The sequence below is a fragment of the Elephantulus edwardii genome, unplaced genomic scaffold (genome assembly GCF_000299155.1).
Source record: "Elephantulus edwardii isolate Elephantulus edwardi_28Jun2011 unplaced genomic scaffold, EleEdw1.0 scaffold00135, whole genome shotgun sequence".
In the NCBI taxonomy this organism is placed as follows: Eukaryota; Metazoa; Chordata; class Mammalia; order Macroscelidea; family Macroscelididae; genus Elephantulus; species Elephantulus edwardii.
The window spans coordinates 8474135-8487969 of NW_006399885.1; the positions used below are offsets into that span (position 1 = coordinate 8474135).

The 13835-nt window shown below is 37.4% G+C and overlaps 1 protein-coding gene across 2 annotated transcripts in view; it reads left to right on the plus strand.

The window, feature by feature from the left end:
- Nucleotides 1-13835, plus strand: part of CDK8 (cyclin-dependent kinase 8) — a 174300-nt gene that overhangs the window by 103242 nt on the left and 57223 nt on the right. For both annotated transcript variants that reach the window (XM_006894119.1, XM_006894120.1), the window contains exon 4: nucleotides 2463-2603. In XM_006894119.1, coding sequence (XP_006894181.1) covers nucleotides 2463-2603 — 141 coding nt within the window. The remainder of the gene's footprint in view (nucleotides 1-2462; nucleotides 2604-13835) is intronic.

Below are 13835 nucleotides of genomic sequence, written 5' to 3' on the forward strand. Positions count from 1 at the left end.
TCATCTTAATTAATACTCATTTAAACCAGATATTATATATACTCATCACAATTATGTTCTGTACAATATTTTTAATTATGTGGTGTTAATTTATTTAATTTTGAAAAAATTTGAATAAAAGTTTACAAATCACTGGCTTTTATTTAATCAGTTATATATTTTATAACATTTATATTAATAGATTTATTAATTACAGTGTTTCATCAAACTCTGATTACTTGTTATTTGTCTGTTCACCCATCTTATCTATTTATTAGTAAGGGATGTCCCTTCTCCACCCTGCTAATCCTTCAAGATTAATTCTATCTGTATATAACCCTTTTCCTTAGCTTTGGATATTAGTGATATTGGTACCATAATTGTCTTTCCGTGACTGGCTTGTGTCACTCGGCATAATTTGTTCTGTTTTCATCCAAGTTGAGCAGTGTTTCACAATTTCTTGATCTTTTTTTAATGTTCCTTCACGTGAATACACCACAGGTTCTGTAGTCATTTGTCGAATAGTGGACACTTGGTCCTTTGATACAAATCCTTTGATACTGTAAAATAATGCTGCAATAAATGTATTTTTAAGTTCATTTTAATACCAAAAGTTACTTAATATTCTAAAACCCATTCCCTTATTCATTTTCTTATTTTAGTTAGAATTGAAGTAAAAATTGACAGAGTTGAGGAAGTAGTAAATAACAGTTAAAGAATTTTTTAAAAAATCAGATATTTTGCATATCACATATTTATTGCATCATCATTGAACATACATAAAATGAAAGAAATTACCTTACCATACATAGGTTTTTGTTTGTAATTATGAAGCAGTGGTTAAAAAAAGGTTGCATAGAATCTAAGAAAATGTTAGCTGAAGATACGTATATAGGCTTACTTGTACCTCACATACATTTTTGTTTTATTCGTTCTTAAATGGAAAGCTTAAAAATTTTTTTTTAATTGTGCTCTACTTTCATTAAGCTCCAAAACCCAGTGGATCTTCTTCCTAAGGAAGACACAACACACTTAATTTTATCTGAGGGCAGGTGACAAAACAGTTTGGGTTACTGATTGCTTGCACTCTGCTTTGTTTGCCTGCCATTAAATTGAATAAAGGAAAGACTGAGAAGGAGATTATACTAGCAGGCTGCTACTGGCAAGATACAGGTTAATCGTACGGCACATGTACCAGTTAAGATAGCCTTTCTCTTCCCTAGAACTTTTGACTCAGTATTTTTCCCTTTAAAAAGTAGAGCTCCTTTATTCATTTATCATGTTATTCCATACCAGTATTCCTTGTACATTGTGTATCATAGAAAACAGGAAGTTACAATATTAGCCCATAATAGTAAATAACATCATTGGCCTGTTTTGTGTACTGCAATTTCTATTCACTTGCAAATGTAGTCATGAATCCACTATATACAATGCTAAGTATAAAATGTGCACAGGGCTGCACAAGATTGTCTCTAACTTACAGTTATTTCTAACTAACTTCTTGCAATTTAGGAATGCTTTCATGAAAACAAAGACCCCTATCAAGAGAACATGGATATTGTTGAAGCTAGTGTTTACTTGCTTATAAAGTGATTTTTATATATTGCGATTAGAAATAAGTTTTACTGGCTGTTCAGCAACACTGTGCCCGTTGTTGTGTACTGTCAAGTCAGAACTGATCCATAGCTAACCATCAGACAGGTTTTCAGAGGCAATTAATCACATGGAAGGAGAGTGCACACCCTTTGAACCGTATGCCTTCGAGATTGCAGCACAGCTTCTTGCCATTAGTCCAGCAAACCTAAATGTTAGGTGTAAAAGGCTGGTTAATTTTTGTTTGACCTGAATCTTTTATATTTATAAATATTTCTAGTGTGAACTGGCCAGTTATATTTTGTTATTTCTTCATCCTCATTTGTATTTTGCTGACCTGTCTTCATCTTTGCTCTTTTTGTATCTTATGTGCTGTAAATAGGCATTGTATCTGTGTTAACCAGCTAGCCAGCAGTATCTCTTGAAGTTTACTCTGTTGTTTTTACTTTTTCATTTAATTACTACACAATAAAAAAAAAGATTCTGATCTTGACAATTTCTCCCAAATATTGGACTAACGTGTTCTCAGAAGACAGTAGATTTATTAGTCATACTTTAAAAAATAAAATATTGCCTTCTTCTCTGTTCTTTTTTTTTTTTCTTCTCTGTTCTTGACATTTCTTCTCTAGCCTCTGCAATTGGCTCAGAAAGTGAAATTTTAGTCCCAGTTATTAGGAGACTTTAAAGTCGTTTATATTATTCATGTGAAAATAGTTTCAGCATCTTTAGAAAACCCTCAATGTTTTCTTTTCTTATTCATGTGAAAATAGTTTCAGCATCTTTAGGAAACCCTCAATGTTTTCTTTTCTGTTAGGAAAATATTACACATCAGATTATCTTTCTGCTGTTCTTTTTTAAGCATCTGTTGGTATTTTCCTTTCTTGCAGCATATAATCAAGTTTCACAGAGCTTCTAAGGCAAACAAGAAGCCCGTTCAGTTACCTCGGGGAATGGTGAAGTCACTCTTGTATCAGATCCTAGATGGGATTCACTATCTGCATGCGAACTGGGTATTGCACAGGGATTTGGTAAGTTGACCTGAAGTCAGGTTTATGGCGGAAAGAAGCTTTGACAGCTGATTGCTTTGCTACTGTGTCCAGATAACAGGGTTTGTTCTGGGGAGAGTACAAGCCTGAAGATGCTATAAAGGGTGAAAGGGGTGCTGTAGTTTCAGAGCATCACCCTGTTTTGTACTTTGTGTCTTGTGTACTCTTCATCTCTGCAGAGGTAAAAAAGAGCATATTTCTTTTCCTAAATTTTTGGTTTTTAAGTCCATTGATTTGTTTTACAAGTAACATAGATGCCATACACCCTCTAGAAATTAATATATTCATGAACTTGAAAATTTCTGAAGCATATTAAATAGTAAGATTTTCATATTAAGAGGGGAAAACAGTAATGCTGTCTGCTTTTCTTTTAAACCCACAAGTTGTTTGGAGCCCTGATAGTGGAGTGCTTCAGTGCTGGGCTGCTAATCGAGATAGCTTGAATTCACCAGTGGCTCCTTAGGAGAAAAATCTAACAGTCTGCTTCTGTAAAAATTATAGCCTTCGAGACTCTTCGGGGCAATTCTACTCTGTCTTACCAGGGTTGCTATGAAGTTGAATTCTCTCTACAGCAGTGAATGTGGTTTTGTTCTTATAGATACATTGGTTAGCAATCTTTTAGGCACATAGACATTTATTAATTATAATTGGCATATATTATTGCGATGTCTTGTTGTGCCAGGTGTATTAACTTTTTAAGACTTAAGATTTTTTAAAATTGACTTGCCTTTTTTTACTTTATGAAACAAAATAGTTTATCAAGCCTTTTTCCTCCTTTCTAGGATATTGTTGTAAGCTAAGTATTTATAGATTTAAATAGATTAAGCACCTAATTGCTCTTTTTTATTACATAATTACAGGTAGTTTTTATTATTCTTTTTTTGCAGTTCTGTAGAAAGATTTCTTTCAGGACATTCATTTCAAACAGTTGCTGTGTAGTTTAGTTTTTAGGGAAAAATAAGTGAGTGGAGTTCAAGGGATCCGTGACCTGCCCCTGGTGCAGGCATTCTCTCTAAGCTGCGCAGTATGTAGTATAGGAAAATCTCTGGGCTTTCTCAAAAAAAATTTTTTTTTAAATTTTTATTGTATTATTTTTATGTGTACCGTCAAGTCAGATCTGACTGATACAGGAGGAGATTGCCCCCTCCTTTTCCAGCAACACATCTGGTGGATTTGAACCGCGTACCTCTGGGATTGCAGTGTAGCGTCTTGCCACTAGGCCACCAGAGCTCCCTACAAAATACTTTTAATGGTACTCATTCAATGTGGATTGAAGCTCAACATCAAGTAAACAGATATTCTCACCATTGGGCTGATTGGCAGTATCCTGATAGGTAGTGAAGAGATTAAGATTATTAACAGCTTTAATTCGCATGGCTCCACATTCAACACTTTTGGTACCAGCGGCCAGAAAATCAAAAGATGAATTGCATTGGGAAAGTTCATTGTCAGGGACATCTCCAGAGTACTGAAAACCAATGATGTTAGTTTGAAGACTATGGTGCACCTGATCCAGGCCATGATGTTTAGTATTACTTGCTATACATCAGAAAGCTGGATAATGACTAGGGATGATAGAAGGGATGGTGCCTTTGAGCTGTGGACTGGAGAAGAGTATTGAATATACCATTGACGGGTATGAAAACAAACAAGTTTGTCCTGGAGAGAGTGAAACTAGTCTTCTCTTTAGAGACTGATTCTGAAGCTCCATCTGACTTTGGGCATGTTGCAAAGAGGCATCAGTCCTTGGAGATGGACATTATGCTAAGGAGAGTGGAGTGACAGCATAAGAGAGGAAGACCCTCAATGAGATAAATTGATCCAGTGACTGGGGTAGTTGGTGTAGATGTGTCACAGACAATAAAGTTGGCTCAGGATAGAGCAGGGTTCAGAGCTATTGTACAAAGAGTCACTATGAGTCACAGACGACTTGATGGCACATAACAACAACAACAGCAACATTTTACATCTAATTCTCATACCTAGCAAGTCTTCAGACTAGAACCAGTAATAGAACAGAAATTTGGTTGAAAAAACTCTTTTTTTATGGGGACTTTACTTTCAATATGATGACATTATTTTACTTACAAACAAGGGCTTTTCAAGGTGTTGTTGTTGTTGTTATGTGCCATCAAGTCGCTTGCAACTCATAGAGAGTTATGATAAATGCTTTGGCTATTTATGAAAGTAAAAATAAATTGTCATCTCTGGGAGACCTGGTGGTCTGGTGGTAAGATACTGCACTGCAATCCCTGAGGCACATAGTTATAATTCACCGGCTGCTCCTTGGAGGGATGAACAGTCTCCTCCCATGTGATTTCCTGCCTCTGGAAACATGCTGGAGAGTCAGCTTTGAGTTGATTATGACTCAGCAGCACGCAATAACAATAGGGATAAAATGTTGTTGTTAAGTGATGATGAGTGGTAGACAGCTTGTCAGTGTCACAGTGTTAGCACCACAAGCAACCGCGAGTTACCTCTGTATAGCAAATGGACAGACCAGTGCTATACCACTTAGAAGAATGCTTGTCCAAAAACAATTAAAACCAGGCCTGAGGGCCACAGATTAAAATCACCCACTTTTGGCTTGGTAGCATAACTTTCTATCTGTTAGGCCAACAGAACTCTCTATGTTGTTGTTGTTGTTAATGTTGTTAAGTGCTGTGAAGTCGTAGATGACTCATGGCAATCCTATGAATGAAAGACCTAAATAATTGTATAACTTTCATTGTTTCTCCACGTTCATAAAATTTCTGGAGGCAAGCTATTTTGGAAGTGGATGCCACTCCTGCTTCCAAGCTGGAGCTAGGGAAAAGTTGCCTGGTCTTAAGCTGCTGACTCTTTTATGATCTGTAGCAGAAAGCAAAAAAAAATGGCTAAGGGCCATGGCTTTCCTGGAGTTAGTTATTTACCAAGATAGGTCTAGATATTTTTGTCTTTTTTTAAATTAGTTTTCTTAACTTTATGAATACTTATGTTTATTAGATAAATATAAACTTATTTTTGAAACCTGTTTTTATGTTAATAATGTGAAGCTCTCTTGAACCATCTATACAGTAAAATCTGTGAGAAACACATAGATTCTTGTCAGAAATGGAAAACACATATTTTCCACTCAGAGTGATAGAAAGGGAGGGAAACTGTACCTTGTCAAAATTGGAAACTTGTGAGAGCTCAAGAGTACAAGCAGATCCACATCCCTTGGGTTTATCTGAAATCAGATAAACCACTGTAGTGAAAAGAATTAGTAAGAGACCTGACTTCTTTATTCTCTGTTTTTGGACACCCTCTTTCTACTGAAGTATTCAAATATTTCTCTTTGATACAGAGCTAAAACAAAGCATCTTACTTGTCATCAAGTTAGTTCTGACTCATAAGTGACTATTGGGTTTCTGAAGTTGTAAATCTTTACAAGATGCCTCTCTGTCTTCTGAGGAGAGATGCTGGTGGAATCAAACAGCCAGAAACTCAAAGCCTTTGGATTATTACAATTTGCTACAGAATTCACCTCCCCATTAGCATATGTGCTGTATGTATGTAGTTAGTACTGACTCAAACATGTTTTCAGAGGCTGTATGGGAGGAATTGCCCAGAGATAGTGTACAGGATGCTTAGAGGAGTTTTGATGGCCTAGTACAGAAAGGGTTAAGCTGCTAACCAGAAGGTGGGTGGTTCTACCAATTGCTCCTCCCCTAAGGATTTCCAGCTCTAGAAACCTGCTGGAAGGTTGTTATGAGCAGAACTTGATGGCAGTAGGAACATTCCATTCCAGTACTAGCAACAGGGGGAAAGCATTGACTATACAAAATTCTAAAACAGACTAGAAATTGTTGCTTTTTGTCATAACCATATACTAAACAATTCATTCCCACATTCCACTCCTCTTGATATATCACTTCTCTCTGTAATAGTTGAATTGTCTATTATCCAGTGTATTTTTCCATTCTGTAATGAGATTTGTCTACTGCTGGTTTCCCCTTCTTTGGCATGACTTTCTCCAGCGGTCCAGCCCATGGTGGCACAGTACTATGCGTAAAAACACCTTCCTTCTATGGGTCTCAGCCACAGAGAGAGCGATGGAGCCTTTGTTTCATTAAGACTACAACCTTAACTCTGCCATTCTTGAAGGAAAAGTTCTTACCATGTTCTTTTTAAATATGTCTGCCTTCTTGCTGATTGGAAATTCCATTTTGGAGTTTTGATATTGTGTAGTTCTCAATTATGGCTACATTATGATGCATGCAGTAAACTGTATATCTTTTTCTTAAATTTCTTCTTCATTTGTGTTTGTATTTTCAGAAGATATATTTGCTCTGTGAGAACAAATGGTCAACTTTAGGTAAAATGTCAAAATTCTTACAGATTCATAGGTTTCTAATCTTGTGAGCTAGACCAATTGGTTGAATTACTGATTGAGCAAAAGAAATTTTATACAAGATAGTCCTATCTCAAAAGTGGACAGTTGGCATAAGCAACCTCAAAGCACCATTTTAGTAATACCTCAGAATGTAATAGAATCTTTTGCTTAATTAAATATATTAATAGAAATACTGGTTTGGGTAGTACAATTCTTAATTCCTTTTATTTATTTATTTTACAGAATTCATATATATTGTGTTTCATATTTTCATTCATTGACGTGTTTCATATAATCTTCCCCCTGCATTGTGTGTTGTTGGGGTTTTTTTTTTAATAAATAAAATTTTTATTTTATTCCAGTTTACTTTCAAAGTTTGTATACATTGTTTTTTACACCTGATCTTTCCCATTTCCTTTATCCACCCCACCCTCTCCCCCAGTCATATTATGTGACCCTATGATTAACACCCGCCCCCCCATCCTCACTCTTAACTCTCCCCTACCCCCTTGGATCTGCATATTCGTTCTACAGTAATGGTTTTATACAGTATTTGTCCTTATGGGAGTGAGTTAGTTCACTTAGCATAATGATCTTTAGTCCCTCCTAATGAATTCCCTTTTAATAACTATCTTGCCACTATTAATCATCACATAGTATTTATTGGTCTGAAGGTGGTAGCATGCACATATATTAATGATTTTAAAACGCAGACCAGAAAGAAAAAGGTATACATTATTTTGTAAGATAGCTTGTTAATCCAAACCTAACTTTTTAGCTTTTAGTTTTAGAATGTTGAAATGTGTTGTGTATGTCGAAATGGATTAGCTTAATGTGTCCAAAGGTGTGTGAGTAAGTGAGGAAGTGAAGCCAGGGTTGTTTGTCTTGACTCCTCCCCTTTTTCTTCTTTAGTTCATTACCTTTTGGAAAATGAAAATTCTTGACTAGTAATCATATACCATTGTTGGCTGTGGCATTAATTAACATTCTATAACAGTGAGTAAAATGGGCACAAGAAGTTGAAATAAAGTGAAAAATTATTTCAACACATTTTACATTTTCCCATCTTTTCTCTCTAGTTATTTATGTGAAAGGCAAGTTTTGAGATAAGGACTAGTAAGAATTTCCACTTCCCACTGTTAAGAAAGGGTGGCTATTTGAGAAATAATTTTTTTTTAATGACAACTTTAGTCAGTTTTATTTCCATCTTCTCAGGCCCTTCTGCCTAACACTACTCTGCCCCGCAGGAAAAACTCATAAATATATTCCACATTTCAGAATGGTACCTTCCATGGTGCCATGGTCTTCCCACCCTATTTAAGTTTTCCATCCCCTCCTCTTCCTCTTTCTGTTCTTCCTCTTCCAGCCTTTCTTCATCTTCATCATTGTCCTCATCTCTTGTTCTTCTGAGTCGGTTTTTCTGTCTCTGTCCTTCTTTTGCCCAGACGCTTCCTTCTTGCCTTTCTTCTCCTGCCTGTATGCTTCCAGAGCCTCTTTCAGTGGAGTAATGAACTGCTGGAACTCCATTTCTTTCATGGTTGAGAGGACATCAGTGGCATTTAGGGTCTTGCCTTTCCCTTTTATTGTGAAGCTCTTGGCACAAGAAGTGGCATACAGCATGAAGACACTGGCGGCACAGGAAATGGCGCTCCTGGCCTCCTTGGAGATATTGACCTAATCTGGGAGCTCCTCCTTGATGATCCTGGTAATGACCGCATTGGGCAGATTTAGATCCTCAGGCCTCTCTGCCATTGCCACTCCCACGGCCTCCTCTTCAAGCCATTCCAGTACCAGACTTCCTGCATCTATGCTGCCTGTTTGAGAAATAGTAATGAAAACTAAAGTTATATTAAAATGAGTCAGAATAAGGAAAAGTTTGAAATATTTTAGCTTGATTGAGTTAGGTTTGTAGTTTTTCCTTGTCCAGTTCAAATAAAAAGATGTGAAACACCAGATCACATTTGATAATCTCTGGAGAAACCAATGGTTGATTTGGCAATTGTTCCTGAACTCTCGTCTGAAGAGTCCTGCTTGGATGGTGTGAAATTACAGCACAGTAATGAGGAGGGTCCTCTACTGTTGCGTATCCCGACCCTTTGAGAACGCCCAGACTGGCTTTCTCTCTGCTCTAATCCATATGCCTGCAGCTTTAACATAGTAATGATTTTCTTAAGCAATGTGTGAAATAAATTTTGAAGTCAGTTGCCTTTTTTTTCACTCAGAACATTCTGTCAAACATACATAAACCCTAATATTTATAAAGGAACCTGGTAATGCAATGGTTATGTGCTTGACTGCTGACTGAAAGACTGGTGGTTCGAGACTGCTAGCCACTCCACAGGGGAAAAGATCTGACAAGATCACAGCCTAGGAAACCATACAGGGTCATGGTTTTGCTATGAATCAGAACCTGCCCACCCAGTGGCATCCCTCAGCAGTGTTTATGAACCCAAGTGAAAAGATAACATTCTAATGTGCTCTAATCCTCCTCCTCTCCACTTCTGAACTTATTTTTTTAGTCATTCTAGAGTATTGTATTTACTCTGACTGCCTAGATCTTTCATCTCCATCATTTGAAATCTGGTTCATTCTTTAAGCTCTGGTCACACTACCTTATTTGTGCAAAGGTATTTGACTTTGTGAATTGTAATAAATTCTGGCTAACATTGAGAAGAATGGGAGTTTTAGAACACTTAATTGTGCTCATATGAAACCTATACCTGGAAAAAGAGGCTGTTGCATGCACAGGGCAAGGAAACTCTATATGGTTTAAGATTAAGAAAGGTCAAGGTTTTATCCTTTCTCCATACCTATTCAGTCTATATGCTGAGCAAATTATTGGAGAAGCTGGAATCTATAAATAAGAATGTGACATCAGGATTGGAGGAAGACACATCAATAACCTGTGCTATGCCTTGCTTGCTGAAAATGAGAAGGACTTGAAGTGTTTTCTGCAGAAGGTCATGCAGTACAGCTTTCAATATAGATTGCATGTCAACAATCAAGAAAACAAAATTTTTCACTGCTAGATCAGTAAGCACCATCTTGTGAGAGAGGAAGAAAAGATTGAAACTGTCAATGACTTCATCTTACTTGGATCCACAGTCAACACCCTTGGTACCAGCAGTCAGGAGATAAGGAGACAGAAAATCTGCAGAAAGGGATCTTTTCAAATTCCTGAGGAGCAGTGATATCATTTTGAGGACTTGGGTGCACCTAATTTGTGCCATGGTGTTTTCAGTGACATGCTAAGCATCTGAGATCTGGAAGTGAATAAGGATGACAGAAGAATTGATGCCATTGAGCTGTGATGTTGGAGAAGAGTATTAAGTATCTCTTGGACTGCCAAATGAACAAACAGGTATGTCTTGGAGAAAGTGCATGCAGAGTGATCCTTGGAGGCAAAGATGACAAAACTTCATCTCACATACTTCAGGTGTATTGGTGGGAGAAGCTGTTTTTGAGAGAGGAACATTGAGTAGGGAGCTGAAATGGGACATGGAGTCACAGGGCCATGAGTGTCTCTCTGAAAGGGCCTAGAGCTGAAAACAGATAAAGAGCCCATAGCTCAGCCCTGTGGTGCCTCTAAAGCCCCACCAACAAGAAGTTCATTTATTTGTTGTTGACTCACAGACTTCTGGCAAGAACAGCAAAACCTTTAACTCTGGCCTTTATCTCAGGGCTCTTTTGGTTACACCTTGCCACAGTTTCTCCACAACAGTGCTACAGTCTCTTCACCACCATCTCACCACCACCAGAGTCTCACTCTAGTCTCCCTTAAATCATTCTGCTCCTTGTGGGAAACACTTGTGCTTAACCTAGTCCCACAGCTGTTGATAATTTGCAAGACCATGTGTCTACAGTTAAGGTAGCTTGAGCTCCATCCGTGGCTCAGTTCCACAATTCCTTTATGGTTGAGACCAGAGGTGACTAACGTAATGTCTAGAAAAGCCAATTTTTAAGCTAACACCGCAGACATCATCGTACTTAGAAAGGTGGAAGGTCAGCAAATTGAGAGGAAGACCATTAACTAGCTGGATGGACACAGTGACTGCAGCAGTGGGCCCAAGTATATCAGATAATGAGGTTGCCACAGGATAGAACAGGATTCAGGTCTGTTGTTCATAGGGTCACTGAATCATACCTGAGGACACGTAACAACAGCAATGGAATCTTTAGCAGTTACTTTGCGCGTCCGATACTGGTAATCAGCATGTGCTCTCTATTCCATTAAAGCTCCTGAAGGCAAAGACTGTATCTTAAATGCTTCTTTGCATTCCCTTCTGATACCTCGGGAAATAACTGCATTGCAGGGAATTTTTGTAATGTCATGCATTGCATATTTGGCTGCTAACTGAAGAGTTAGCAGTTCAAATCCACCAGCTTCCCCTCTGAAGGAAGAGTAGGTCGTCTCTTCCCAAAAAGATTAACAGCCTGAAATCAATCTCCATAATAGTCTATGTGTTTCCTACTGCCAGGGGGGCCCTTTAGAGTAGTGAGAGAAGACATTCACCCTGAAACCCACAGCGTCCCTTTTCAGCAGGAAGTAGCTAAGAGAATACGCCATCCCCTTTTCCTTGTGAATCAGGGTGAAGTCTCTCTCAGGGAGGAGTGATAGGGAATGGCAAGGGACACACTGACAAAGGAGATTAATCAGAACTGGCTTTGACAAGCACTGTGGCAATTGGACAATTAAAACAGAACAGACATGGGGGGGGGGAAGAATGAACTGGGGAGGAGGGTAGAGAAAACAGTGCAACAATGAATGAATGAAAACCCAAAATCTCTGTAAATGTTCATTAAAACTAATAAAATGTAATAATTTAAAAAAAAAAGATTAACAGCCTGGGAAATGTCATTGAAAGTCATCATGCTTTAGAATTGACTTTGTGGTACATTCTGGGTGTTGTTACACAATTTTAATTATTTTTTAATTAATTTTTTTATTTAAAAAATTTTATATTAGTTTGCATACAGAATTAGTATACATTGTGTTTCACACATTCCATCATTCACATTGTGTTTCATATGATCACTCCCATACAATGTATATTATAAAAATGAATCACCATTGATCTATGCTCACTATTATCACATCTTTTCTGGTCCCCAAAGAATTTTTCCTAATTCTTTTTACACCCCCTGCAAACTCTGCACGGGACACCCCTTTCACTACCCTCAGACCTCCTATCCCTTCTTCTTTCCCCTTTGGATTTTTAAACACATCTTAATAGTTAACCTGTTTTTACAATAATGGTCTTATGCATTATTTGTCCTTAAGACTGGATCATTTGACTCAGCATAATGCTCCCCAGCCTCTCCCATGTGTAACAGAAGCAGTGTGTCTTCCAGAGTTTTTCTCTTGCCTCTGGCATTAACCTGCTCCTTGCCCATATCTATTGCCATGATCTGCTATCCTCTTATCTCCACTAAGATTTTATTTACTGGAAAAATACTGAAACTCTTTTCTTGCTCTGCTCTGATTTACTGCTCTGAAAATAGCACAGGGCAAACCTCTTTTCCCATTGATAATGCACCTAGGATCATGAACAAAGGGGCCTTCTGCTTTCTTTATGCAAGTGTTCAACTCTTACCACTCAGTTTAAATCCATTCACCAAGTGATACTAATCTGCTGTTGACTTATCTGCTTCCTCTTTGCATTATTTGTCCGCCCACAGAAGCTAGTCAGCTGACCTTTGCCTCTTTGTTCTGATGGTTTCCTTATGTCCTTTTTCTTTACCAATTTTTTTGTTTTATAATCTTAAGACTGAAATTCCCTGCAGAGTTCTTTGATGCCCTTGACTTTATCCAGAATTACCTTGAAGTCTCTTGGCAAATTATTCGTCAATAGTAGTTCCAGTGGCAGTTCCTTCCTTAACCAAAACACTAGCTACTCCTAGCATGCAGCTCTCACAATTTCCCTCTTTATACTATCTATATTTGTCTGGTTCAAGACAGGTCACAGCATTTAAAAGAAATACTTTCATTTCTAGTAAATATTGGTTCATTTGAGGGAATGCTTTTTGTCTTTTTATCTTTCAAATGCATTCACTTTTGACCCTATTTTGCTTTTTTAGAAAACAAAAATGTACTGAGACCATAGTGCATGATGAAATGAAATCTTGAAAACTTGAGCTTTTGATGTAATTTTTGAGCAAAGTAGAGGAATTGTCTACTCTTTGTCCTGTAGGGTCACTATGACTAGGAATAAGTTTATTAGTAAACTCGATAGAGATTTATTTCCTGTAGGAGTACCCCTGGATGATCAGGTCCATGATGTCAAGTGGCCAGTAGCCATTATATAAACTTTAGATGCTGGAACTATTTCAGAGTTTAAACTTTATGTTAAAAAACAAACAAACAAACAAAACCTCCCAAAAAAACCCCAAACAAACAAACCAACCACAGAAGCACCAAAAAAAAAAACACCCCTAAAAACACTCCAAACTTGATATTCCTGCTGGTAAGCCATGTTGAATGATGAATTGATATTCTAGCAATCTTTGTGTATACATTAACCCGAGCTCCATTTCGTAGACACTTGATTGAGAAGTCTTAATACACATATATGCTAGATAATGGAACGTTAGAGCACAATAGATTTTGATTCTTTTCAGTATTTTTAGCAAAGTGAAAAATTTACCTGGTTTATTCCTTTTGTAGATAATCCTAATCAGTTTTGCTCATACGTGTGTGTGTGCATATATATTTTTGAGTTTTAGAGGCATATTTTGAGGAAAATTAAACCAAATCCAAGGAAACCAAAATATGACTTTGAGTCTATCCCACCTGAATTTCAGAACCATCTCAGGAACAGATTTGAGGCTTTGAACACTGATGAACGAAGGCCAGATGA